General features: G+C 41.6%; 1 protein-coding gene across 1 annotated transcript in view; it reads left to right on the top strand.

Annotated features, from left to right (window-relative positions):
* Positions 1-25,610, top strand: part of LOC111158721 (AT-rich interaction domain 1B) — a 441,226-nt gene that overhangs the window by 48,175 nt on the left and 367,441 nt on the right. The window contains 1 exon segment of the mRNA XM_022520948.1: positions 3,013-3,207. Coding sequence (XP_022376656.1) covers positions 3,013-3,207 — 195 coding nt within the window.

The following is a 25,610-nucleotide window of genomic DNA, read 5'->3' as shown; positions in this document are numbered from 1 at the left end:
CGTTTTATGACACTCTATCAACATACATGTTTGTGTGTTGAATTGTGAGGTTAGCCCAGGTTGTGTAACATCAGTGTATTGTCATTGTGAGTACAAGATTTCCCTGACTGGTGAAAGAAACACATCTAAAATTCCATGAAATAGTGAATTTTGAGCAGAACTGTTGGGCCTACACATATTTTCATTCAGGTGAGATGGAGTTCCTGGCAAATTCCTCAGAATCCCTCAGAGCTGAGTTTCTCTTTTGGAAGGCTTTGGTAAAGCCCATCGCAGACCCATGAAGATGCTCCCTCCTCATAGTGCCTTGTGTGTCCTGTTAGGATGTCTGCTGTGTGCCTTTTTTTTTTTTTTTTAAGATTTTATTTATTTATTTGGCAGACAAAGATCACAAGTAGACAGAGAGGCAGGCAGAGAGAGAGGAGGAAGCAGGCTCCCCGCCAAGCAGAGAGCCCAATGCGGGGCTTGATCCCAGGACCCTGAGATCATGACCTGAGCTGAAGGCAGAGCCTTTAACCCACTGAGCCACCCAGGTGCCCCTGCTGTGTGCCTTCTAATCTTTTTTCAGCCTGTCTCCTTCAGGGAATTGGTCATTTCTCCAGTACTGGCTGTTCATTTTTCTTCAGTGCCTGGCACACTGGCACACTGCACATACCAGCCTTGGGGTGGGGTATCAGTGGGAGGAAAGACCACCAGTTCTTGTAGCTTCCCCAGCTTGGGTTTTCTGTCTGTGCTCCTGGCTCACGTCTCCCCTCCCATTCATGTCTTAACGTTCCTTACCTTCTGACTCCTGTTCTCACCTCTGATGAGGCCTTCCTTGCCAAACCCAGTAATTCCCTTCTAGTCATCGAGAAAAGCTTTCACCCTCACCTCTTGGACACCTACCTGGCCGGCATTTGGCACACCTAATTTGGTGCCACGCACAACTCCCTTCTTTTCCATGATTCTATACCCTCTAGAATCTCTGTTTTCTGACTGTTCTTTTGGCTTCTTTGTGGGCTCCTCCTTTCCCTTCTCCCTAAAATGGTGATATTCTTAAAAAAAAAAAAATAAATAAAATGGTGATATTCTTTACAATTTTGTCCTCTACCCATTGCTCTTGTTTCATATATTCTTCCTGGATGAAGTTCTTGAGTTTTTATATTATCCAGTATTTGGTGAACATTTTATTTTGTGCCAGGTGTACTATTTGACTTATGTCCTGGAGATACAGGAGTGAATGATTAATTATCCAGTATTTGGTGAACATTTTGTTTTGTGCCAGGTGTACTATTTGACTTATGTCCTGGAGATACAGGAGTGAGTAAAACAGAAGAATCACTGCCTTTCCAGGAGCATGTATCCTCTGTTTGCTGATTTTTCCCTATTTATCATTCTAGGTCAGCCCTTATTCCCCAAACTATAAACACATTGGGTCCCTTCCTTCTAGATGTTTTTGGCTGGATTTCCTATAGGAACCTCAGATTTCCTATGTAGAACTCTGAAGGCTCTCTGGCATATGGGGGAGAGGGTAGAGCTGCTGCTTTCTCGGCATATCTGACTCAGTTGGTGTCTTACCATCCGTTGAGCCACCATTGACTGTCTTCTTCCGTCACTTGCTCAGTCTCTAAGTCGTATTGCATTTCCATCATTACTTGCATCTGGGCTGGCGTTCTCCCGCCAGTGCCGCCTGTTCAGAACCTCAGCTCCCCTTCCTGCAGCAGCCCGCCCTGCCTCCAGGCCACTGCTGGAGAACAGGCTTTCCGAAAGCTGGATCCCACTGTAGCTCTCTGTTAAAAGCACCCAGTGGTTCACCCCGAGATGCAATCTGAAGCCTTTAAGATGGCGTGCAGGGCTCACCCGCGTGCTGGTTCTGCCTGCTTCAGCTCCTTCTCTGCAGATTCCTCCGTCCTATGGATCTGAACTGCCTATGTCTCCTCATACCCTCCTACACAGCTCACCTCCCTTGAGCCTCTCTGCTTTACGCTGCTGCTCTGTGCTGCTCTATGCCCACCTTGAGCCTGGCGCTTCCTCACTCGTTCTGCTAATTTTTAAGCCTTCTAATATATTACATAGAATCTGGCATACAGTAGGGATCAATATATGGTTTTGGAAGGAAGGAAGGAAGGAAGGAAGGAGGGATCTGTTGGATGAATGCTGCAGGCTTTTGTAGCACCGCGGGGAGGGACTTCCCCCACCTCCTCTTTGCTCCTTTGAAACACCCAGGGCAAGAAAGTCCCAGCGGAGGCTCTAGTTCTGGCTCTCCTGAATGGCCTTGGCCCTGGGGCCCATGGGCTGACTCACCGAACCCAAAATAAAACTCAGAGTCTAGTTTGGAACTGGTTATGTTTGGTAAGATACTGACATGGGGAAGGTGGATTGTGACTCAGAGTCTGGGTGCCTATTCATGCGCAGTAGTGAGCTTTGAAAATTTTTACCCTAGACATTCTATATTATCAGAAATCCTCCCTTTCACTTTCTAATGTGCACTCAGATGCATTTATGTTTGATCAGGAGTTGCAGACTCAGGTCCACATTAAAGTAGTTGTTCTAAGAATACTTTGAAGTCAAAAAGCGTTGCTAACCACTCAGTACGCTTTGTCTTTATTACTAGTTAGCTGAAAGTAGCTGGGTGAGGTTAACTATCATGCTCATTTCTTATATATGTATTAGAATTTTAGATGTTTTCTCTCTGCAAACTCTTTCCTACTCTTGTTTACATAGGAGCCCTCATAATTGTTAAAACCTTCCTAAAAGTAAACAGTAAATGTCTTGTATCTATCTAGGCTTTGTTCCTAACCGTTCTTCTTTTGCCAGCTTATTATTGTTTTGTTTTTTTTTAATTAAATAATTGACTGATAGCATACTAGTTTCAGGTGTTACAACATAATGATTTGATATTTGTATGTATTATGTATTTTTAGTATTGTCAAAAGTAAGGATAGTTGTGTTTTTAACGTATATGATAGTATAATAAAATTTCTGCCTTTGTAATAAATAATAACTTAATCTGTGTCTTTGTTTATTTCTTCCCAGGGCAGCCCAATGGATCCCATGGTGATGAAGAGACCTCAGTTGTACGGGATGGGCAGTAACCCTCATTCTCAGCCTCAGCAGAGCAGCCCTTACCCAGGAGGCTCCTACGGTCCCCCAGGCCCACAGCGGTATCCAATCAGCATCCAGGGTCGGACCCCCGGGACCATGGGAGGAATGCAGTACCCACAGCAGCAGGTTTGTGCTGGTTAGAACCCACCCCCCTTCAATTTGGTGACGTTTTGTCTTTATTGCTTACAGTCTGCCTAAGATTGGTACTAAGAGAATTAGGGGCATTTCACTGATTTTCTTTTCTCTTTTCGTAGTTTCTTCAAGTAACTACACATCCAGTTTCCTTTTCTTTCAAAGAAGGAGAAGTGATGGGGCCCCTGGGTGGCTCAGTTGGTTAAGCTCCACTCAGGTCTTGATCTCAGGACTGTGACTGCTACCAGAGTTGGGCTCCATGCTGGGCAGGGAGTCTGCTTAAAAAAGGAGCGGGGTGGGGACTGAGGAGGGTGGTGTGCCTGGGTGGCTCAGTCCATTAAACATTGGGCTCTGGATTTCTGCTCGGGTCATGATCTCAGGGTCATGAGATGGAGCCCTACTCTGCATGGGTTCCCAGCAGGGAGCCTACTTAGGATTCTCTCTCTCCCTGTCCCTCTGTCGTCCCCTGCCCACCCTTGCATATACATGTGCGCGCACTTTCTCTTTAAAAAAGAAAAAAGAAAAGAAAAGAAAAAAAGGAAAAGTGAGCTTCTTAGAAAAAAGTGGACGAAAATACCTGTTTGGTCGTAGAGGGCTGCTACTGTGTTACTGGCTGTTAAAAGATAGGCAGTGTCAACATTTTGCGCCGAGTTATATAGATCTAAACCTCCGAAGTGAACTAGGCTTGCTAACATTTCTGATGCCAGACTGGCAGATTTTGAACTGTGAATAGACTTCGTCCGGTGAAGTTTTAATTATTTAAAGAATAAATAACCATGAAAATGGCATCGACTTTGAGAGAAGTTTTTTATTCTCCCAAAAAGTTACTTTGCATTTATTTCTTAACATATTAATTTCATGGAGAGCATTTGGTGTATATCTATTTTCTTAGATTTGGATGGGTTTTGTGTTTTTACTTAAAAAAGAGTTTTCTTCCTTTTAAAGACCCAGTATTTTTCTCCTTTTTCTCTAGAATCGAATAGTTGGAGTCACCTTAAATGACCGTCTACTTTCTACCTATAGTAAACCTGGTCTCTTGGATACTGGAGAGTAGATCCTTGTTATGTTGGCCTGAGGAAGCATGAAATTAGGAAAAGACTAAATTAGATTGAGACTCGTTAGGGTGTTTAGTCACTAGAAACACCAGAAAGCCTTACTTGTAAATCCCCACACCATGTCTGCCCCTAGGGGTGCATTGGGCTGGTGCTGGGTGCGTGTTACTCCCTCTAGATAGGTTCTTCCATAACGTTGCCAGGAACCTGTTCCAGGGTCTCATATACTTCCTCACTGGGAAATCTTCCTTGTGTTTGACCAAAAATCATCTGTGGGGGGAAACCACTGAATCCGACTTTTGTTCTCTCTCAAGTGGATGTGGAGAATGATTCACTCTTACACGCTCCAGAGCTGTGTTCATGAAGTCGCATCTGAGCCTTTTCCTTTAAGACTGAATGTTGTTTTTTCTCTTTATCTTTTGTCCCTCCTTGGGTGATAGTTTTATTTTAAGGTAGTTGTAGGGAAAGATAGAAGTAGCTCAGCCTTTGCATCCTTGCTGTTGGTTCCTTAAACAGCTCTTGTTACTGTCAATAGTTCTTACTCTCCTTTATTAAATTGGCTGTCCAGAATTCTCTGTCACTTGCACACTTAATTGCTCTCTTAATTTTTTTCAACATGATTCCTTTTTTACAGCAATATTTTGCTGCCTAGAGTAAAACATCTTTAGCTGAGGTTACTAATTGTGAGGGGGGAATAATTTGTAGATGATTGAAAAGTAAGATGTGATTCTCTCTTCCTTCTTCTAGTCTTAATCTAATTTGCACTTAGTTGAGGGGAAGAAGGCCCAGGCAGCTGGCTGCCAAAATCCGAATTCTCCTCTGTAGCTGATTTCCTTTGGGAGCTGATGGTTCTGTATGATAGCCTGGCCACAGGAAGAGAGAGAGGCAGCAGAGAAGAAGTAGCAGGACTAGTGGAAAGAAGCAGATGCTAACCACGCCTTGTTTTTCTGCATCTTCTTTTTTTCCTGTTTTCCTGATTTTAGATTTGAAAGTCATTTCAAACGGTGGTGTTCATGGCAAGCTACCAGATGCTCCTTTATCTTTTTCTGTGATGAGTTCAAGTCTTAGTATAAGGTTTCCACATTGGCATAGTTTGCAATCCCAAAGTAGAAATCCAACAAATGGAAAGTGTGTGTAGAGAATGATTTACTGGATGGTCCAGTCAGTTAAGCATCTGACTTTGGCTTGGGTTATGGTAGTTATGATCTCAGGGTTCTGGGATCAAGCCCCAGGTCAGGTTCCGTGCTCCACACAGAATCTGCTTGAGGATTCTCTCTCTCCATCTTCCTCTGGCCCTCTCCCTGCTTGTGCACATGCATGCTCTCTCTCTCTCTCTCTCAAATAAATAAAGTCTTTAGTTAAAAGATGTTTTTTTCTTTGAAGATTTTTTAAATTTATCTATTTGACAGAGAGATAGCTAGAGAGGGAACCGCAAGCAGTGGAAGAGGGAACCGCAAGCAGTGGAAGAGGGAAAGGGAGAAGCAGGCTTCTCACAGAGCAGGGAGCCCGCCACAGGGCTTGATCCCAGGACCCTGGGATTATGACCCGAGTCGAAGGCACATGCTTACCGACTGAGCCACCCGCGTGCCCGAAAATAAAACTTATTATTATTTTTTTTTAAGAAAAGGAATGATTACTTAGGAATATTTTTTTCATTATTTTCTTCCCCACATGTATGAGGGTAAAAGTAGAGGACACACACAAATGCATACGGTAGCCTTAATTTTCTTTGGTTCTTGGTGGCTCTTTCATAGTTTTGAAATCCAGTAACTCTTGGATTTATTTGAAGGGACAAAATGATGAAGATAACTCACCTAAGTATTTCAGCAAATTTTTAATTAAGATTTTAGATTAGGTATTTTACTGCTAACCAGAAGAAATGTCTAATTCTAATTAAGGACAGATCTTTCTGATAATGAAAGGAAAATAGTGTATCTGGCAAGAAACCGAATGCTATGGCAATAAAATGTCAGCCTTTCGTATTGAGTTCATCATAATCGAGGGTTCTAAGGAATCTGTATTGCTTTTTTACCCATTCATTTAGTTATAATATAGTCTTAAAATATAGTATCTTGCTTTGATACCTAAAAGGCTGAAAATAGCTGTGAATGCATTTTTGAATGTAACAATTTAAAGGGGACCCAGATTATACTTTATAATACGAAGTTCATGTGATTAGTTAGGTGAAGGCTAATCAATAGCCTTGAAATTGAAACAGAAAATAGTTAAGAAGGTTTTGGGTAAAGGTGATTAGGGCACATTTACTTCATTAGGTTTAGCCTGTGCTTTTTTGGTGAGGAATTCTCAGTGAGTTGCTTTGTTTGTAAATTTGGGGTAATTATGAATTTATCCACACACAGGGTCCTGGCACGGTGATTGGCTACTGGTCCTATGTGTTTTCTCCAAGTATTAATGTAATAGGCTGAGCATTTCTGTAATCATGGCTGCTAATGTTTCTCAGGGAAAAACTTGAAAGATAATGATGACACTGAGTTTTCATTGAGTGGACATCACCACCTGGGTATGACTTCGCTTTGGATAGCCTCCAGAGCTTTCTGTGTTTGGTTTGTGAACCTCTAATGAGCTGAATCCGGTTTATTTAATATTGCTCATATATTTCTGCAAAGGATTAAAATGCAGGAATTCAAGTTTGTAAATTGAGTTGCCCACTTACCAGCCGAGTGGTAAGTTGTCTTTGGCTCAGGGGTCACAGTTTGATTCCTGGCTAGCATTCCACTCCTGTGATGGGAATTTTAAATGAGCATTCTGGTAGAACTGCCATGCTTATATGAGATTTAACATGGATAGTATCATTGCTTGCTTTTTGTTTCTGAGAGGAGGAAGTGGCCACTGAGTGTTTGATTTTACTGTTAACCTGCTGATTCTTGACTGGTATGGTGATAATTTTATTTTTGAAATATATGCACGACTGGATCTTCAGGTATGACATGATAATGGTGCATCATTTTGGTATTTATTAACTGGAACTGGAGTTGTGGTCTTTCATGTGCCGATTCTCCCACATCATCAGGCGCATACATGGCTAAACAGATCAGTTTTGCACAGCGCTCTAAAAACTAGTCTGCTTGAGTTTTTATTGAGCTGAGGGGGGAAATGAATTTTCTCTGTGGAGAATGTTCTGCCTCCAGGCTCCTGGAATTCAAACCTGGAGATGGTTAACAGAAGTATTCTGGTTGATTTCATCTAATACAGAGCTACACAGAGGAAGTATAACCTTTAAGGTTACTAGACTCGGACCCTGAGTTTTCCAGATTTTTAAAAAACGTAGACACTAAGGTACCCTTTGCTGGATCGGGGATGCGGGTGAGCAAATGTTTTGTTTTACTTCTCTTGTCCTTTGTGATCATAAATGTATACATAGGCCTGTGCTGAGTTGCTTTAAAAAATGATTTTCATATGAAACAAACAGCACCCAGGGGAAGAAGGCTCTAGAAGCAGAGGTATATTTATTTGTGTCAAGCACATTTCAATTATCGATGTAGTATGAGACTTTTTCCGAGTTATCAAGGGTTAGTGGGTTGATATTTTAACTGTCCTTACCTTGCTTACCATGCCTATTTAAAGTTTGTATAATCTAATGCCTGTTGGCATAATGAGGCCAAGGAAAGGGAAAGAGGGCAAAGTGAGAGATTTAAGTTTATGAGTGTTTTTAGAATGGAAAAACATGACTTTTTAGTTTTTACAAACACACCTGTAATGCAAAGACATTTACAACAATAAGAGCATGCTATAACAGTAAGAATATAATCATTGTTTTGAAAGATGTTCTAGCAAAATTAAATGGAAATTAGTTATTTTTGTTGAGGTGGTCCATCCGAACTTAACACTTAAAACCCTAATGGAAGTTTTGAAAAAGACTTTAGAAATCAGTAGGTATCCTCATTTGTGTCTTTATCTTCTGCACCCTTTGGATATGTCTATTTTTGCTGTGTGTTTCTTGAGTAAAATATTTATTTCAGAACATAAGCATTTTATTTGGTACCATCTTAACAGCCAAAACACTTCTTCCAATGCAAATGTTTATTTTGGCGGCAGATGCTTCTAAAAGGAGACAAACAGGACGATTGTTTGGCTAAAATAAATGTTTTCTTTGGGGTTACTGAGGCAGCCACGCAAGTTCTAGGATTCCCACCTGTGTTACTTTATATTGTCAATCTATTCTGGTAAAAAGTGTTTACTTTTAAAAATACAGTTAAAATTATGTCTTGATACAGTTTGAACAATGGCTCTGAAAAGTCATGATGAAGGGGGAGAGGGGAGGATTGGTTAAAGACTTAATAATTCCAGAGTTTGGGGTTACGAAATGTTTGGACTCAGTCTCTGAATCCTAAGTGTGAATCCAATAATCAAGGCTTAATTTTGGTTTTGCCTAAGAAGACCTTAGGCTTCCTATTTTTAAGGAGCATAATGGGATGTGACAGGATGAGAAAGGATGGCTTGATTTCATGGGGAAGGATGGGTGCCTAGTGTCCGTTTTAATTTTTTGATAGTTTATGTTCACCCAAAGACCCACCCACCCACACCGGTGTGTGCACACTCTTGCTTGCACAGGCTTGTATAAAACAGAACATTTGTGTGACAGCGGTACCTTCGTGTAACAGAATCTATCTGTATATGCATGTTAAATACATTAGGCATGTATTCTATGTGTGCAGAGATATATGTATGTATATAAACGAACAAATACATGAATAAAATGAAGATAAACATTTTGGGCAGTAAAATAATGACCGCTGAGAGATTTCTTCTACTGTGGTGTTTGCAGCATTTTTAAATAGGCATGTTCTGTACTAAGGGACTTGGAGCCAAGCTGCTTTGCTTGTACACCTGAAATGTTTGGAGTCCTTTCAGCGGATCACAGATTTGTGTAAATAATGGTCTTTTGTTGGCCACATTTTGTCTTGGTTTCCTCAGTTGTTCTTCATCAGTGAACATGAAGGTATTTAAGGTTTACCAACAAAATACATTTACACCTCCTGTTTCTGCTTCCAAGTAGATAGCAGATGCTACTGTCTTTGATGCCAAAGTTCCCTGTAGATGGAGTTTTGTACCAAGAGAATATTTTTGAAAAGATTTGTAGATATGATAATTTTTATTTGCTCCTTAAAATGTAAATTTCTGGAATACTTAACTGGTTTTATTTACTTTTTATATTGTAGTTGAATTGAAGCATATTTTGAAGGATTCAGTGTGACATTCTTAGTAAAGGAGGATTCGAAGAGATCACATTTCAAGTTAAATAGAAATTTTTATATCATTAGCCTTTTTCCTAAAAATGAGCAAAGAGCAGGTTTCATCCTTGAAATTTTAGTGAGAAAATGTGAGATGATTTCTCTTGTAGTTGGGATAGCTACTTTTACATTAGAAAGTTTATACTATGTGTGTTTTTATCTGAACATCTACATTGTGTTAGATAGTCTAAAGATTATATGTGGTGTACAGCGCCTGTTCTCTGCTTGTAGTTTATACTGCTTTGTCACTCACATATGAGTTCTATGTATTTTACATTCATGGACTTTCAACTAAAATATCTCTTGAGCTTCTCTAGTATGTTTTTGTTTTTGAGATGTAAATCTTAAGCATATGTTTTAGGGAGTATTAGAATAGCTTGAGTATATTTTAAATAAATTTGGTTTATTTGCTTTTCCAAATAAAGAAACATTAAATGTGGTATTTATGTTAAAATTTAAACAATTCAAGTTAAACTCATGGGTGATCCCAGTAAAACCAACCAACCACATTATTTCAGTGCTCCCCGAAACACAACCAATCCCAGAAATAGCTAAACGACAACAAAAATCCCAGAAGACAAATGGACAGTTACAGGGACTAAGTGGCATATTTTAGGCCGGTAGTTCTCAAGCTTGCTGAATGTTAGAATCTCTTAGGTTGCTTTACACACTCCAGGTTTGGATGCTCATACCAAGGACATCTGAATGTTAAGGCCCCCTTCTGTCTCTTTCTGAGCTCCCCTGGTGACACTCCCGTGCAGCCGGCGTTGACAAGCAGGGGTCGGAGGCACACGGTCGGTAAGGACCCCGGAGCAGGTTCTGGGCCAGCAGCATTGCCATCCTTCAGGGGGGCTTGTCCTCAGGCCCTGCCCAGTGAGTCAGGAGCTTAGCACTACCCCGAAGGGATGAAATGTGCCCAGAATAATCAGGAGGTGGGACGGTGCAGTTCTCGCTGATTAATGCTGTAGTCTGTGTGGGATGTTTGATAAATCAGGACCTCACCCTGCTCATCTACCAAATGAGGGGCTTGGACTACAGGATCTCCCACCTTGGATGCTCCTTTTAAAATAATAGCCGTTTAATGTTTTTTCATTTTAGTTTTACGTTTTAAAGTCTTAGGACTTCAAATACCATCTTCTGAAATTTATGGCTTGACACTTGGTGGGTTGTAGTAATATCACTACGAACACATTCTTTAAAACTTTTTCCAGAGGGGAAAGAGCTCTTTCTTCCTCAAAGATGGGCAGATTTGTTACAATCAGTGCGACCAGTTATTTACTTTTAATTTAGTTTTTTTTTTTTAAAAGATTTTATTTTATTTTTTGAGAGCGAGCACAGAGAGAGAGCTCAAGTGGAGGTGGGGGCTAGGGGCAGAGGGAGAGAGAGAAGCAGATTCCCCGAGGAGGAGGGAGCCCGACAGGGATTGACCTGAGCTTGAGGCAGTTAGCCACCTGGGCCACCCAGGCACCCCTAATTTTATTATTTTTAAAGTGACAGTTTCTCAGATAACTTCATTCTTCTGAATACCTGTTGTATGCTGGGTATGTAGAATGTTGTCTATCCTTTTTAATATGTAGAAAATCATAATGTTGAGATGCTAACTTTATTTGGAGTCAGAAAAGGAAGCAAAGAGAGACCCAATAATTACTTACTCAGTTAATAGATGACTAGTTTCTAAGTAGTTCTGAAAATAAGTATGTACTTTACAACATTAGGATAAACTATGTACAGTGAATTCTGAGTAGAAATAAGGACTTTTAAGACTTATCTTCTGTGCTTTAACTTTCACTCCTCTTTAACTCCCATGACGATGGATTTGATGACTGTATTTTTGTCTCTTAAAACAGGTTTTTTTCTGGCCACCTGGGTGGCTTGATCAGTTAAGTGTTGGCCTTCAGCTCAGGTCGTGATCTCAGGGTCCTGGGATTGAGCCCCACATTGGGCTCCCTGCTCAATGGTGGGGTCTGCTTCTCCCTCTTCCCCCCCATGTATGCTTGTGCTCCCTCTCTTTCCCTCAAACAAATAAAACTGTTTTTAAAAAAAGGTTTTTTTTCAAGGGCAAAATAAGTTTTTTTCTTTCATGTTAGTAGCCAAAAGTGAAATTCTTTTTGTTCAAAAGTTCTTTATAACAGTTTGATTATTTTTCTACACAACATATTTACAAAGGCCATTTTTACTTTTCACTTTGGAGAATAACATTAAAAATTAAATCAGTAGTTGTGAATGAAATTAGAAAAACCAAACCAAACCAAACCAAACACTTTAGCCGAGAAGGAGAAGAGAGAGAAGATGGGTGAGAGCATGAGGGGAAGAAGGGAAACACAAGGTGACAAATAGGAAAAAAGCGGCAGCCTTACTTCTCGAAGAGTCGCTGTGCGGATGCCTCCCTGGCTTGGGACTTGCTCAGCCCGGCTTCCTAGGCCTCAGGAGGAACTCCCCATGTGCGATCAGGTGTTAGAAATTTCCTGAAAATTCTGGAGCTGATTCCTGAGTGTGGTTAGAGTGTATGTATAAAGCAAACATCCCTTGCCTCCTAACTAAGCCCCAAACCAAAACGTAGCAATGGTCTACGACAGCCAGTTACCCAGCTTCCTGTCTCCTGTGAAGAAGAAAACAGACTGTATCCCGAAGAAGTAACCAAACTAGTCTCTCTGTTGGTATTGATCATCAAGGAGGTACTTATTTCTTTTTTAACAACTACCAAGTAAACCAGTGGAATTGACTCTTCAGGGTTAGTCAAAGGCAAGGATCCAGGTCAATTTCTATAGACCATCCAGCATTCAGAAACAAAAATCGAGACTAATACAAATAGCAAAACCTGAGAGCATTGAATTAAAATGCAAAGGGATCATTGCTGAGATAATTAAATTTCACTTAATGGACCTGAGACTGAGAAAAACTAGCCCCACCTGGATAGTTGTAGACGGCCCCGAGGAGGGCTAGGGAGAAATGTCTGATGGGAAAGGAACTCTAATCAGAGTTGCACCCCAGGAAAGACAGCTAAACAGGGACAGTTTCCCAGCATGGCCTGTAAGGATTACGTGTCCCTTCACAGTACCATTGTTACCGTTGCTTGCAGGGAAAGCTGGGGAAAAGGGAAGTGTCACAGTACTTGTTGGCCAGTGGGCTGTATGACTGCAGAATATGTCTTTAAGAGAGGCAGTCAAAAAAGGAGACTTCCTTTCATTTAATTAGTATATTACCTTTAAATTTCCTAAGATTTTCTGATATCTCAGTAATCTAGATATCTGAAGCATTTTACATCCTCAGAAGTTTTCCTCAGTGTTTTGGGCTTCAAAGAAAAGTAAGACTTTCCTTCTCTACTTCGTGCTTGTAAGTCCCGTGCCCTTTGTCAGAGGTCTTGGAGATGAGAAGATCTTATTCCCCAAGTAGCTGGCCAAATTTTGATACCTGGGAGAAGAGAAAAGACAATTCCTTTTAAGTGCACTGGGCTTCAAGGGAGACACCTTCTCCATTGGTGTCTCTGACTGAGTTCTTTCCTGGTCTTCTTTGTTGTTGGTTTCAAACATCAAGGATGAAAGGAGTGATAACCTGGTGACCTCACTGGCCCTAAGTCTTCATGACATCAGGTCCGTCGCACCATCCTCTGAGTAATTTCCAGAACGATAGTTCAAAGCCAGTTTACTCCATTTATGCATGAGGTCACGAGGGTAGTAAAGTGCAGAGTGGAGGATGAGGCAGAGGGTTCCAGGAAGGACTCCACTGCCCGCCAGGGACTCGACCCCTGCTGCCCAGAGCCGCGGAAGCTGGGACCGAAGCAGCATGCAGCGCTCACTTCCAGGTAAACGGCAGCTGTGGTTGGTCCGACTGGCAGAACCAAAGCTACCTCAGCGCGTGCTGGCTGCAAGGCAGGCCGTGAATTTGAGTTCTGGGTTCTCGGTTGTGGGAGGCAGAGTTGGTTGGGTCCTAAGTCTGTAGAGAGCACAGAACTACTCCTGACAGTTCCAGAGTTTCCCGTGTGTAACAGGGTCCCTCCTCAGACAGTCTTCCTGGTTCAGTAGGCGGCGGCTCCGCCGTGCTTGCCCGGGCCTGCACCTCACAGTCCTCCTCTCCTTCTCAAGCTTCCAGTCGGTTAGAGAATCCCATTGTTTCTCAGAATAGCTCAGAAACGGCGTCTTCTCACTACCTCGATGGCTCCCCCCGGGCTAAAGCCCCACGCAGCGGCTCCCATCACCTCCGTGGACCCCTGACTTCTGCTGCCCCATGGTCGTTTCTTAGCAGGGCGACCAGAACGGTCCTTTGAGATAGTGTAAGCAAACTGTAGCACTCCTCCGGTGACCCCTTGCTTCCCTCAGAGTCCTTGAGGACGAGTCCTCCTCGTCCCCGTGCCCAGCCCTTCCTTCTGCCTGGAAGGCTCTCGGCCGGGTCTCTGTCGGGCTTGCCCTCTTCTTCTAAGTGTTTGTTAAATGTTTCTTTGACTTGCTCAGATGGACTTGAGTAAAACTGCACACCCCTGTGGTCCCGTGCCCTGTTCTGTTCCCTGCATGGCCCTTACCGCCTGAGGGGTGCTTGTTGGGTCACTGTTGCTCACATCGGGACACAAGCTGTAGACCGCAGGGACCTGGTTTGGCCCGGCTGTGGCCCCCCATCTAGGACAGTACCTGGCACTTCCCAGACATTTCCCAACCAATGAAGGGAAGAATCTGCAGAATTGGAGACTCTGGCCTGGGAACACTCTGGAGCCCAGTGCTGAAAGGTCCGAGTGCGTTTGGGTTGTATCTGGCACCGTGCTTGGCTGAGAGGGGCACTCGAGTTTCCACCGGGGCTTGCTCCGTTTCTGGCTGGACTGTTAGTGCCCAGCTCCTCGCTGAGCTGGTGGGAGACACGCTGACGGCTCCTGGGCTGTCCCTTGACCCTGCTGTTAGAGTCCTGAAGAGTTTCTGATACCTGAGAGGTCATTATTGCGCGGTGGTTCTCTGTTGTTGGTTCTCTGCTGTGCTAGGGGCCTGTGGTCTTCTCTCCAGTACTAATCCCCCGGAGTAAACTGGAGGCAGCTGCTATTTTGCGTCATGGCTGGTAATGTTCCTCTGAGTTCTCTTGCATGGAGTGCGATACTTAGTAGTAGGGGTAGGCGAGCAAAGGTTTCTAGATCATAGCTGAATCAGATTTGGCCCAAGTGTGTTACAGGCTCAGATTTTCGTCCTTCCTAACGTGGCCATTTGACAGTGCTTATGGAGGAAAAGCCCCCAGTGAGTTAGGATACCCTTCATGGAAAACAGACATTTTTCCAGTAGGGATTTACTGCTGGAGGAAGAGAATTCCTGCACAGTGGAGGCCGCGCCGTGCCATGCATGGCGGGAGTACAGAGGCTGTGAAAGGGACTTAAAGCCCTCAGTGGTAGTAGTTTACATCCAGGCTTTTACAGGAATTTTGTAAAAGCCGGGGATTTGTGGGGGAAAAAACCTTCAGTGTGATGTTGCCGTTCTCCATAAGTGAAACTGATAAGTTGAACCCACTATTCTTAGCAGACGTGGTTTTCATGTGCTTTCTGGAGTGAGAGCACTTCTGACAAGCTTGGCTTTTAGAAGAGGGAGGTGCGTTATAGACGGAGATTTGGAACTGTTATCCTTTGCCTACACGGTGCTGTTGCTTGTTTCTAGAAGCAGAGGTTGTGGCCATACCCAGAATGCAAGTTACACCTAGGAGTAAAGAAATGCAATTTAGACCGAATTTTACAAAATTATCCTCTGTGTGCTTTATTTCAGTTGAGGGTGTATGATAGGTAAATAATTCACTTTTCAGGAAGCACAAGAATTTAGTGCCTCCCTACGTGTGTGACCTCAGTCACCTTTTCCTCCACATTGTGATCATCACTGTCTTCCTGGGCTCGGTTTCTTATTTCTAAGATACGAGAGGTTGTCACCAGATGCCCATAATGACAACAGTCACCGTGCCAGGTGTCACACGAGGTCCTTCCATGTGTGTGCTCTCACGTAACCCTGGCCGAGCTTCTGTTTATCTCCACTTTCTGAATAATAATAAGAGCTAATATTTATTAAGGGCTTACTCTCTGGCTGTTTTACTTGCTTAACTTGGATTAACATAGTCCTCATGATGGCCTTCTGGGGCAGGTGTTATAATCCTCAGTTTATAGATGAGGAAACTGGTCGTTTGACGGTGGTTGTTCAAATTTATGTGCTCATTCGGTGGCGTAGCAAGAATTTCAGATCCTTAACACTTTAATGCTGGGCCCACGCCAGCATAAATTTTATGATTCTGGTAAAACTGGAGTGCTTCCCATCACTGAGAGTAGAATTTATTTGGATTTTTGCGTGGTAAGACTGATTATAGTTAAGGTAGCCTACTTTTGACATTGAATGTTAGTTTACTTAGCTTTGTGACCTTTACCAGGTTGAAAATGGAATGTTACCTACGAGGTTTATCACACTTAGAGTTAGGAGTTTTTTTTAATTGAGGTTAAAATTAACATTTTAAAGTGTATGGTTCAGTGACATTTAGTACAATTCACAGTGCTGTGCAACCACCATCTTTATCTAGTCCAGAACATCTCCTTCACCCCAGATGACACTCTGGTCTGTATTAAAGACTCACATTCTGTTTCCTCCTACCCCCTAACCCCTGGCAACCACTAGTCTGCTTTTCTATGGATCTTCCTATTCTGGATATTTCATATAAATGGGATCCTATAATATGTGACCTCTTGTGTCTAGCTTGTTTAACTTAACATAATGTTTTCAGGGTTCATCTCTGTAGTAGCACGTATCAGTGCTTCTTTCCTTGTTATGGCTGTAGATTATTCCATTGTATTGATGCGGCATCTTTTGTGTCTCCATTTGTCTGGTGACGGACATGTGGGTTTCCACTTGTTAGCTGCTGTGGAAAGTGCTGGTACCAATGTTTATGTATAAGTCTGTATTTGAATACTGGTTTTAACTTCTTTCGGGTGTACACCTGGGAGTAGAATTGCTAGGTTGTGTGGTGATCCTATGCTTAACTCTTCAAGAAACTGCCCAACTGTTGAGGTGGTACCATTTTACATTAGAATAATAGGATTTTAACATTGGTCTGGTGTTTACCGAGACTGTCCTAAGTGCCAGGGCATCTTACTAAACCCTTTGCTTATATCACCTCCTATAATTCTTACCAAAGCTGTTAGGTGGGTCATGCTCCTTTGCCAGTGGGGAGACCAAGTGAGTGGGTAGCTTGCCTGGGGTCGTCGTGCAGCCTAAGACCATGCAGCCCAGTGCTTCTCAGCCTAGGCCACACATTCTGCTGATGTTAGGCAAGATAGTTTTGGGTAACATGTAGACACAGGATTACACGGCACCGAATCATAGAGTAAGAAAGTCAGTTTCTTAAGCATTTTGTCTTTCTTATAAATGGAAGTCTGCTGTGATACCATTCAGACACTTCATAGCCCCTCTTCCCTTATTTTCATTTTCTAAAGAACAGGCCTCAGTCTAAGAGCCTTGGGCAGGTGTCCGCATCCAGTTAGAATGTAATCATACTGTTTTGTCCTCATAGTCTATATTTTGTGATTATCTTCTATTTGTGTCAGGCAATCCCGGCTTTCTATTTATGGTCGTAAATTGAAAGTTTTCTTGAAAATGAAATTATTTGAATTAAAAATGATTCACATCAAAGAAAAACCGCTCATGCGGTAAGTGGAGTTTACTCGCTTCCAGTTTAACCCAGCACATGTTTATTGAACGCGTACTAAGTGTTCTGTACTGTCCTTGCACCGGGGAATGTAAAGATGACAATAACCAAGTCTTTGCTTCCTGGACGCTCTGCGAAGAAAGGAGTTGAGCAGTATGTAGTGAGTTCAGGTATCAATGTCTACCTGGTGCTATGGCAACATGGAGGGACATTTTACTGGGGGCAGATAGGGACAGGGACAGTGTTAGATTATACATGAGGATACAGACTGGTTCTCATCAAACCAGGTCCCTAATGAGTTTTGAATATTTATCTTTTAGGTTCAGGTAAATATCATTATCTCATGCATCCATTTGATTTGCTATTATTTTTGTTTTATTGAATGAAGAGAATATTATTAAGGTCTTCAGTGGTTTGTTCACTTAATTGTCATGAGACATGTTTTGATATCTGTAGAGGAATTCAGTACACTCATGGAAAGACATGTATGTAGGTCTTTGGAAGGTAGTGTACTGAGTGCTGTAGGAAGACTTGGAGAACATGTTCTGGGATTAACTACAGCTGCATGCAATGAGTGACTAAGACGTGGATTTTGGAGTAGGAGTTTGCTGAGTTTGGAAGAGGAAAGTGAGGGTGGTGCTTTCCAGTTCAAATAGGGCTTAAAGCGGCCTTTATGAATTTTACAGAATTTTTCACGTTTTAAGTTTGCACAAGCATAGAATCTAACTTTTTTTCCTTCTTGCGCCTTCAGATTTTCCTTTCATCTTTGCCCATATTAGTGCTTTGATGGGTAAGTTCAGAAAGCAATGGGGTTCCTATTTGAAGACTGGCTGGATCTTTTTTTTTTTTTTAAGAGGAGAAACTGTCTCTTCATACTTAAGCTTCCAGAATGGAGAAAATTGCTAATCAATTCATGAATCAAGAGGGAGCAGAAATGTGACATGTCTAAAAACTTTGTTTTAATAAGTAGACCTTTTAAAAATGGCCTGTGATTCTATTAGCATTATTTTCTTTTACCTGAGGGATTATGCAAAACTGTGCCTGCATCACACAATCACAGCACCTTGGTGGCAGTTAAGTTTATACCTGCAGAATGTACCTTAGCTCTTACAGTCTACAGTGCTCATGAATTCCTGTAGAAATAGGAACCTGCCAAAACTCCAGAGTAATATTTAGACAACATAATCAATACTGTGAACTTTTATTCCAGTGTTTTAACTAGGGCAAATGATGATATGGAATTAGGTAAAGAAGCTAAATTTTGAATAAAAACCCAGATATTGTTTATTTTTCCCCTTACCTGAGCTTACTAGTTGACTCTTATGTCTCAGTCTCTGACCTCTGCTTTTATGAACAGGAGTGTAAAAAAAAAAAAAATGCATCTCTCATCAGTTTTTCTGATTATTCCCAGTTTTATTTTTCAGTGTTGGCCCTGATAACATATTTTAGAACATCTTTTCTTGTTCAACAAAGTTGCATACATTTACTATACATCTTTTCAAATTAAGAAGGAAAAAGTAACAGAGTGCTTGCCCATTTCTGTTAATCAGCTCTGTGTAATTAACTGTAATGAATAAGGTTTTCTCCTCCTTCATCATGTTTTTCCTCCCTCCATTATTTTTGGGAGCATTTTAATTTTTATTCATTACATTGTTTTTATATTAACGGCAAGATGTATGACTGATATTATATGATTTTTAGAAATTAGTTACTTGGATGTCCAAAGCCACACATGAATCAAGTCAAATGATTTCTTTTAAAGGTAAAGATGGGATGGGTGACTAGTTTTAAGTTGATTACCTTGTCCTAATTCTAATAGGAAAAGGGAAGATAGTAAGCTCTGGTTACCCAAGTGGCTCACCTGCCATTTGAAAAACCACTATTATGAACTTGTGTTTTGATTGTTTTGTCAAATATACACACTTTAAATACCCCTGCAGACTGTGGTTGGACTATCCAGCAAATAAATTATGGAGATTATATTAAAAGGACAGCAGTGTCAGCATTAGCGAGATTTCCCTTTTTGTCACTGCTGTTACATTTGCTTAGTTTGGTTCTGGTCCGTGGTCCACAGGCTCAGTCTGATTGGGTGGGGAATGCAGCTGAGCCCAGCAGTGCTTTCTTAGTGAATTGTTATTCTGAAAGATTTGTCCTCTTTCTATTTTCAAAAGAGTATAGGTAGTGTAAGAAATAATATCACAAGATACTTAATGTTAGTTGGACAGTTGGCTACTGATGACACGTGTGAAGGAGTCTGCAGTATGTCCCTCACTCAATATAAAGGACTTGCATAGGGAGGCCCACAGTCTAGTGGAGAAGACACATACATTGAAAAATTATTTTAAAAGTTTCCTTAATAACATGTGTGCACAGTTTAAAAGATAGTATTACAAGGCTTCTTGTGAAAAATATCAATTCCCATTCTGTCATTCCTTGCCCATGACTTCTGGTCCCTGGAGACATCCTTTTTCAACTCTTAATGGTTTATTCTGGTACCTAAATCCATATTTCTAAATGACATGATTATGTTGCTATTTTTCCATTTTTCAAATTTAGACTGGATCTATTAATTCCACTAGGTAAAAGTTAACTCTTATAATGCCCTACATTAAAATTCATTTTCCCTTTCTTTTGTCATTATGTCTTAAGGTTAAAACAACACCCACTGTTTACATTAATAGGACCGTATGATATAACTGTCTATAGTTGAGACATGAACTATGAATATATTAATATCCAACTCTTTGGTTAACCTGGAGTTGATAATTGCCTTATTAAAGAGTGTATATATCAACAATTGATCCTTGTCTTCTGATAGAACTGTACAGTTCTCAATAAGGTGGAACCCTACAGTTAATCGAATTCTAGTGAATGTTTTTCGTGTTCGTGAATGCTCACCTTTTGAATAGCCTTTCTGTGTTTGGTGAAATGCCTGCATTTAAAACGTCTGCCTCCACAATTTAGAATTCATAACTCAAATCGATAATCTCTCTTACAACCGGGATGCAGTCAGATGACTTCAATTCTTGCAGTCAGACTGACCATCGCAGATTTTGGTCAGGAATGAAATGTATTGCTTGTTTCCAGATTTCTGTGGCGTGGCAGTAGTTGAGTCCCGGTCATAACTGGAGTCCCTCTGACTTGTTCTCTACTCTCTACATTATTACTGTGATGACATGCTGTGTACATGCTATAAAACTTCCTTAAGCCATTCTTAGGATTACTTTGACCTCAAACTCAATTTTCTGAATCCATGTCTTTTGTCTTTGTGTTTTATTTATTTATTTATTTATTTATTTTAAATTTTGGTGGGTGGGATACACTCTCCAATAGTGTATAAGGAAGCATGCAGGAGAGGGGGCGTCTTTTGGATATCAGATGCCATTTCTACCATCACACTCGATTGGTTGTTTTGGTGGAGTATAGAATTCTAGGTTGGAAATAATTTTCCCCCAAAAGTTATTGTTCTCATGCTCTCCAGGCTTCCAGTATTTCTGTTAAGAAGTCCAGTAAATCATCCTTTTTATCATCTTTTTTTTTTCCTATTTGATGACTTTAGAAGCTTTTTATTTCTCTGATTTCTAAAATATTGATGAGCCATGGAGTTGGTTTTTCTTTTGGTGTTCATTTTGCTGGACCCACCCAGTATGAAACTCAATTTTGGAAATTTTTTGGAGGGGAGGGATACCATTTTTGGGATAATTTCCTCATCTTGATTTTCTGTGCTCTTAGTATTTGGAAATCTTATTAGTTGGATGGTAGAAGTCCTAGATTAACTCTTTATTTTTTAAATCATTTCCTCTGTCCCTTTTTCATTTCTTTGTCTTTTTCTAGTTCCTGGTGGATAGTCTTAATTTGTTTTCCAGCTGTTGAATTTTTTATTTTTGTTTTCTTAGTTTCACTTTCTGTGAACTTTTTGTTCACTAAATTTTCTTTTTTTATACCATCTTATTTTTATTTCATGGATACGATAGTTTATCTCACTAAAGATCATTTTAGGATCTTTGTTTTTGAAGATGTGCTCTCTAGTTTCCTTGTCTGTGTTTCCTTTGAGTCCTTTCTGTCCTTACTCTTCACTGTCTTTCCTGCTGGACACTTTCTTGAATTGTCTAGTGAGCCTTGACTTTCTGTTCATACGTCACAGTTAGATATGGAAGAACAGAAAGCTAATAAGAACCGATAGAAAGCTTTGTGTACTTCAACAGGTGTGTCCACTGATGGGCCTGGATAATGGGGAGGGGATCAGACCATGTTGTTTGAGGACCTTCAGGGGTTTTCTCTGTTGTCATCCCTGTCCCCCAGTCCCAACCCATCCAGAGAGGAAATCAGGGCATCTGGAAGCTGAGTGTACATACACGCACGCACTGCACACACATGCACACACTTCCATTTAAACCTCTCTTTTCCGAGGACTCTTGTCTATTGCCAGCCTCTCCAGATGGTAACCCTCTTGACTTCTGACGAGATTGGGGTGAGGATTAGGAAGGCGGGCGCTCTGAACTACTCATTACAGATATTTCACCCAGGCCCCTGCCACCCTCTGATTCCCGAGTCATTGGGGTTCTGAGCTTTAATTAGCTTGCTTCTTATCCTCTCACCTAGAACAAATTAAAACTTTAATTATCACTTGTCTCTCTGCTTTTCTCCTTCCAAAATTTTTTTGACCTCTTATCTGCTGTCATCTTAAGTTTTCTTTGTCCTTGTGGGTTTTTACTTTAGAATTTTCTTCACTGTTACCTTAATGGGGTTCTGTGAAGGAGTAGAGATAAACATGAGTATTTAATCTGATGTATTTACTGGAAATCTCCACAAAGACCTTTTTAATCAGTTTTTTTCTTATCAACCTGTTGTCTGCTTATGAGGTTTTCACAGTGTGTGCCACCTGGTAATACACTAGGACTTTTCAGTGGCTCAAGGAATTTGTAGACTAAGAATAAACCTATGAATAAATGAATTGAACAGCTCAACTGGAGTGTCCTCTGGTTGGCAGGGAGCCTGGCCCGAGGAGGTTGTGTGAGGCAGGGGTGGTGGCCTTTGTTTAGATGAGCCGGAAAAGCCTCATGGAACTCAGGAAGTGCTGCTCAGGGGAAAATGATCTCCCCAGCTGTGTTTAGGACAGAGCGAAAGGGAGGTCGGAAGTAGGAAAGCCAATCAGGCTCTCTTACCAGCCAGAGAACAAATCAGTGCCCCTGTCTAGATCAAAATTCCCTAGTGAAGGGGAACTGAGAGGAGGGTCTAACTGACAGAGATCATATAAAGGGAAAAACAAATTTGGAGGTTTATTGTATGTAAGAGCAGACATTTTTGTGACCTTTAAGTCAAAGATGATCCTAGTGTTTTTAAATTTTGGGGATATACTGAATGTGGGCAGTACGTTCTGTAATACAGTTATTAATGCCAGTCTACAAGTAGGTAACGTTTTTCTGGTTGTCCTTTGCTTCAGGAGGAGAAAAAGGGCAATATAAGTAAAGCACTTGCAGCTCATATTTAGTCAGAAAAGAAATTTCTGATTGTAGCCCTGGGTCTATAGAAATGGTACGTGCTCTCCACCAGTGGTTTTCCAAATGCGGAGAGCAGCGCCTGCCCTTCCTCACCTGTGCCCCTCCCTCCACCTGCACCCTGGAAGCCGCCTTAGGATCCGGTAAGTATGACAGCGAAGAGGAGCAGTGGTCCTGGAGGCCCACGTGCCGCCTCCACTTTGTCCCGTCCAGTGTCCTGACACTTCTCATCAAATCTGGTGATAAGGATCATGACGAAGACTTGAGAGAACCCTCAGTACTGGACGAAAGAGGAAATGATGGTCGTTCAAGGTAGAAGACTGCACTAATGTCTGGGCTTCCCTGTCATTTTTAACAGTAAGAGATGAAACCGAAGGAACTTTCTGGTGAATACTTCTCTACCCGACACATAACACTAAGCGTCGTAGCGTCATCTTCGAGCACGGAAGCGTTCGGTGGTGATCTTGCTGCGCTGGAGTTTTATCTGAGCCAGTGGCTTCCTGGTATCTGTATGTGTGGCCCCGCGCCAAGACCAGTGTGAAGCGAAGAACAACAACAGCAAACTGTTAGGGCAATTAGAACAAAAGTCAAGTTTGTAGACTTGTGTGTCAGGAATAAAAAATAAGAGTCCGATTTCTCTGGCCAGTGTCTGGTGTTCGCGTTGCTGTTTATGTAACCGTACATGTGGTCTTCCGGAGCGATCGTGCGCTTGCACAATGAGTATCTGCCTGCTTCCGTCAGCTTTCACAAGTGTTATCTGTCTGCGGCTCCGTCACTCTTAAGTCACTGGTTGGTAATTAGGATCCTCAGGAACAAGATTGTACGAAGAGCCCACTGTCCTGGCTGGAGGCTGTTACTCTTCCCTGAACATTTTGGTGCAACGGTGTTGGCCTCATCCTCAAGCCCCCTTAAGTTAAAAATACCCGGTGTGTGGTCTTGCCAGCTGGCCCAAGGCCAGGGTTTTTATAGCCTTGTCTGGCCTGGGAATGGAGCTTAGCACTGGGGGGGAGGGGCAGGCGTCACCCTGTGGGTAGGGTCCTCACCGGCTTGGGAGGCCCCGCTGCCATCCTGTCTTAGCTCTGTCATCCTAAACAAAATAGAAGGGTAATCTGATGCCAGCCTCCTCTCTGATAGCTTTTGGTGACTTCTTTGTTAAACGAACCAAGAAGACAACTTGAAGTAAATTTTCCCGTTATTTTTGAAGCCTGTTATACCATCTGCTAGGGGGAAAACTTCAGTGCCTAAGTACATATACTTTAATTAATTGAGCCCCGGCTTCCTAGAGAAACATGTTTATTAAATGTCAACAAATTTGGGACATTTAGTCTTCATTTCTGGTCTTCTGTGTCCAGTGGCATTTATCCTAAATTATGTCCGGAATTTCCTTGGGATTATGCTTGCTACTTTTCATTCCAAATTCTTGCTTAGTTTCTTCGGAGGGTTTCATTTATTTTCATAGTTCTTCCCTAAGAGTACCTAGAAAATCATTTTTATCTCCTTTTCTCTCTCCTGGCTTTCCTGGATGCTGTTTTGTACACCAAAACCTTAGGGTTAAAGTAATAAATGCCGTTGACACATTGTTTTGTTATTAAACTCTGGTGAAAGGGGGGGATGTAAGAATGGTGCTACAGAATTTTCATTAAAGTAATTTTCAGGCCATACCCTTTAGTAGTCACAATGTGTGATCTTCTGCTTACGAATTAAAAATATTAAATAGCGGAATGTGAATTCTGTAGAAGTCTCTGCCTAGATGTGGTTCAGAAGAGTCAAAATTTAAACACTGCTTTGTGTAAACTCTTACCGTCTTTGTATGTTTTTCTGGCCCGAAGAGGAGACAATCACATTAATTTTCTCCCTCCTTTCTTACTCACTACTTGATGGAAGGGGAAAAAGAAGAAAAAGACAAATATTTATGTGGGTGAGGGGGGGGGTGGTGCTCGGTTTTGTTTTGTTAAAGCTTTTACAGAGTGAGTAGGCGGTAAGCTGATTGTAACAGTTTGTGCAGACCCTGAGGAAGGGAAACCGTGTCGTTGGCCCTGACACTGATGATTGAAGGACAATCGTTCGCTTTCTCTTGTGAATTAAAAATGCATGAGAGCACCTTTTTGACACCCGCTTTGCTGAAACATCACTGCTGTCTTTTTTGGAATACTCCTGCGGATGTTTTTGCACAAAGTGGTATCTGTCCGAACTTGAGGTATCCTTGCATGGCTGTGTTTGAGCAGGCAGGGCTGGACAAGTTTTAGCGCATAGTTACTTGTCCCAGGGCTGCTGATCGTGAGGAGAGAATGTTTCGCTGACGTGCAGCAGAGTTGATGAGCAAAGAACCATACCAGTTTATATACCGGACTGTCCCTAATTACCGCCCTCCCATTTTGAATCCTCACTTCTTTTTCTGAAAGTAGAAAAGATGGGACATGTGGTGGGAAATCCGGAGAACGCTGGAATGCTGTCTGAGTAGACTGGAGATCCTGTGTTGCTGGTCAGTCCATATTCTTATCTTAGCGGTTCCGGTGATCCCAGACATCTCCAGCATTCTTTTTCAGGATGGAATTCTCATAAGAAACTGTGTAAATATTTTTCTTTTGGAGGAACTGTCTCTAAAATATAAGTGGCTTTTATAAATTCATATTGTGGACTCCTTATTTTGTAGGCTGGGAAATCCATAGGAACAATCTTATTTTTAGTATCTCTTATCTTCATGACTCCAGGGGGGTTAGTAGGCTGAATGAGTAGGGACCACTTCCAGATCTTGTACACACACATTGTATTTTTTAATAACCAAGGTGCACATACCCACAAGTGTTTCTGCTTTATTTCGTGGAAAATGCTGAACTTCACATTTTGGGGGGAATGGGAAAATAGTTCTATTCTCTTCCCCACACCCCCCCATTATAAAGTACTACTTGTTAAAGATTAAACATGCTTTGAAAATGCTTAATGCAGAAATGGTA

This window comes from Enhydra lutris, unplaced genomic scaffold (assembly GCF_002288905.1).
Source record: "Enhydra lutris kenyoni isolate GAN:26980312 unplaced genomic scaffold, ASM228890v2 scaffoldscaffold62, whole genome shotgun sequence".
Taxonomy (NCBI): domain Eukaryota; kingdom Metazoa; phylum Chordata; class Mammalia; order Carnivora; family Mustelidae; genus Enhydra; species Enhydra lutris.
The sequence above is the reverse complement of the archived record's forward strand: the minus strand, read 5'-3'. Positions and strand labels throughout refer to the sequence as shown.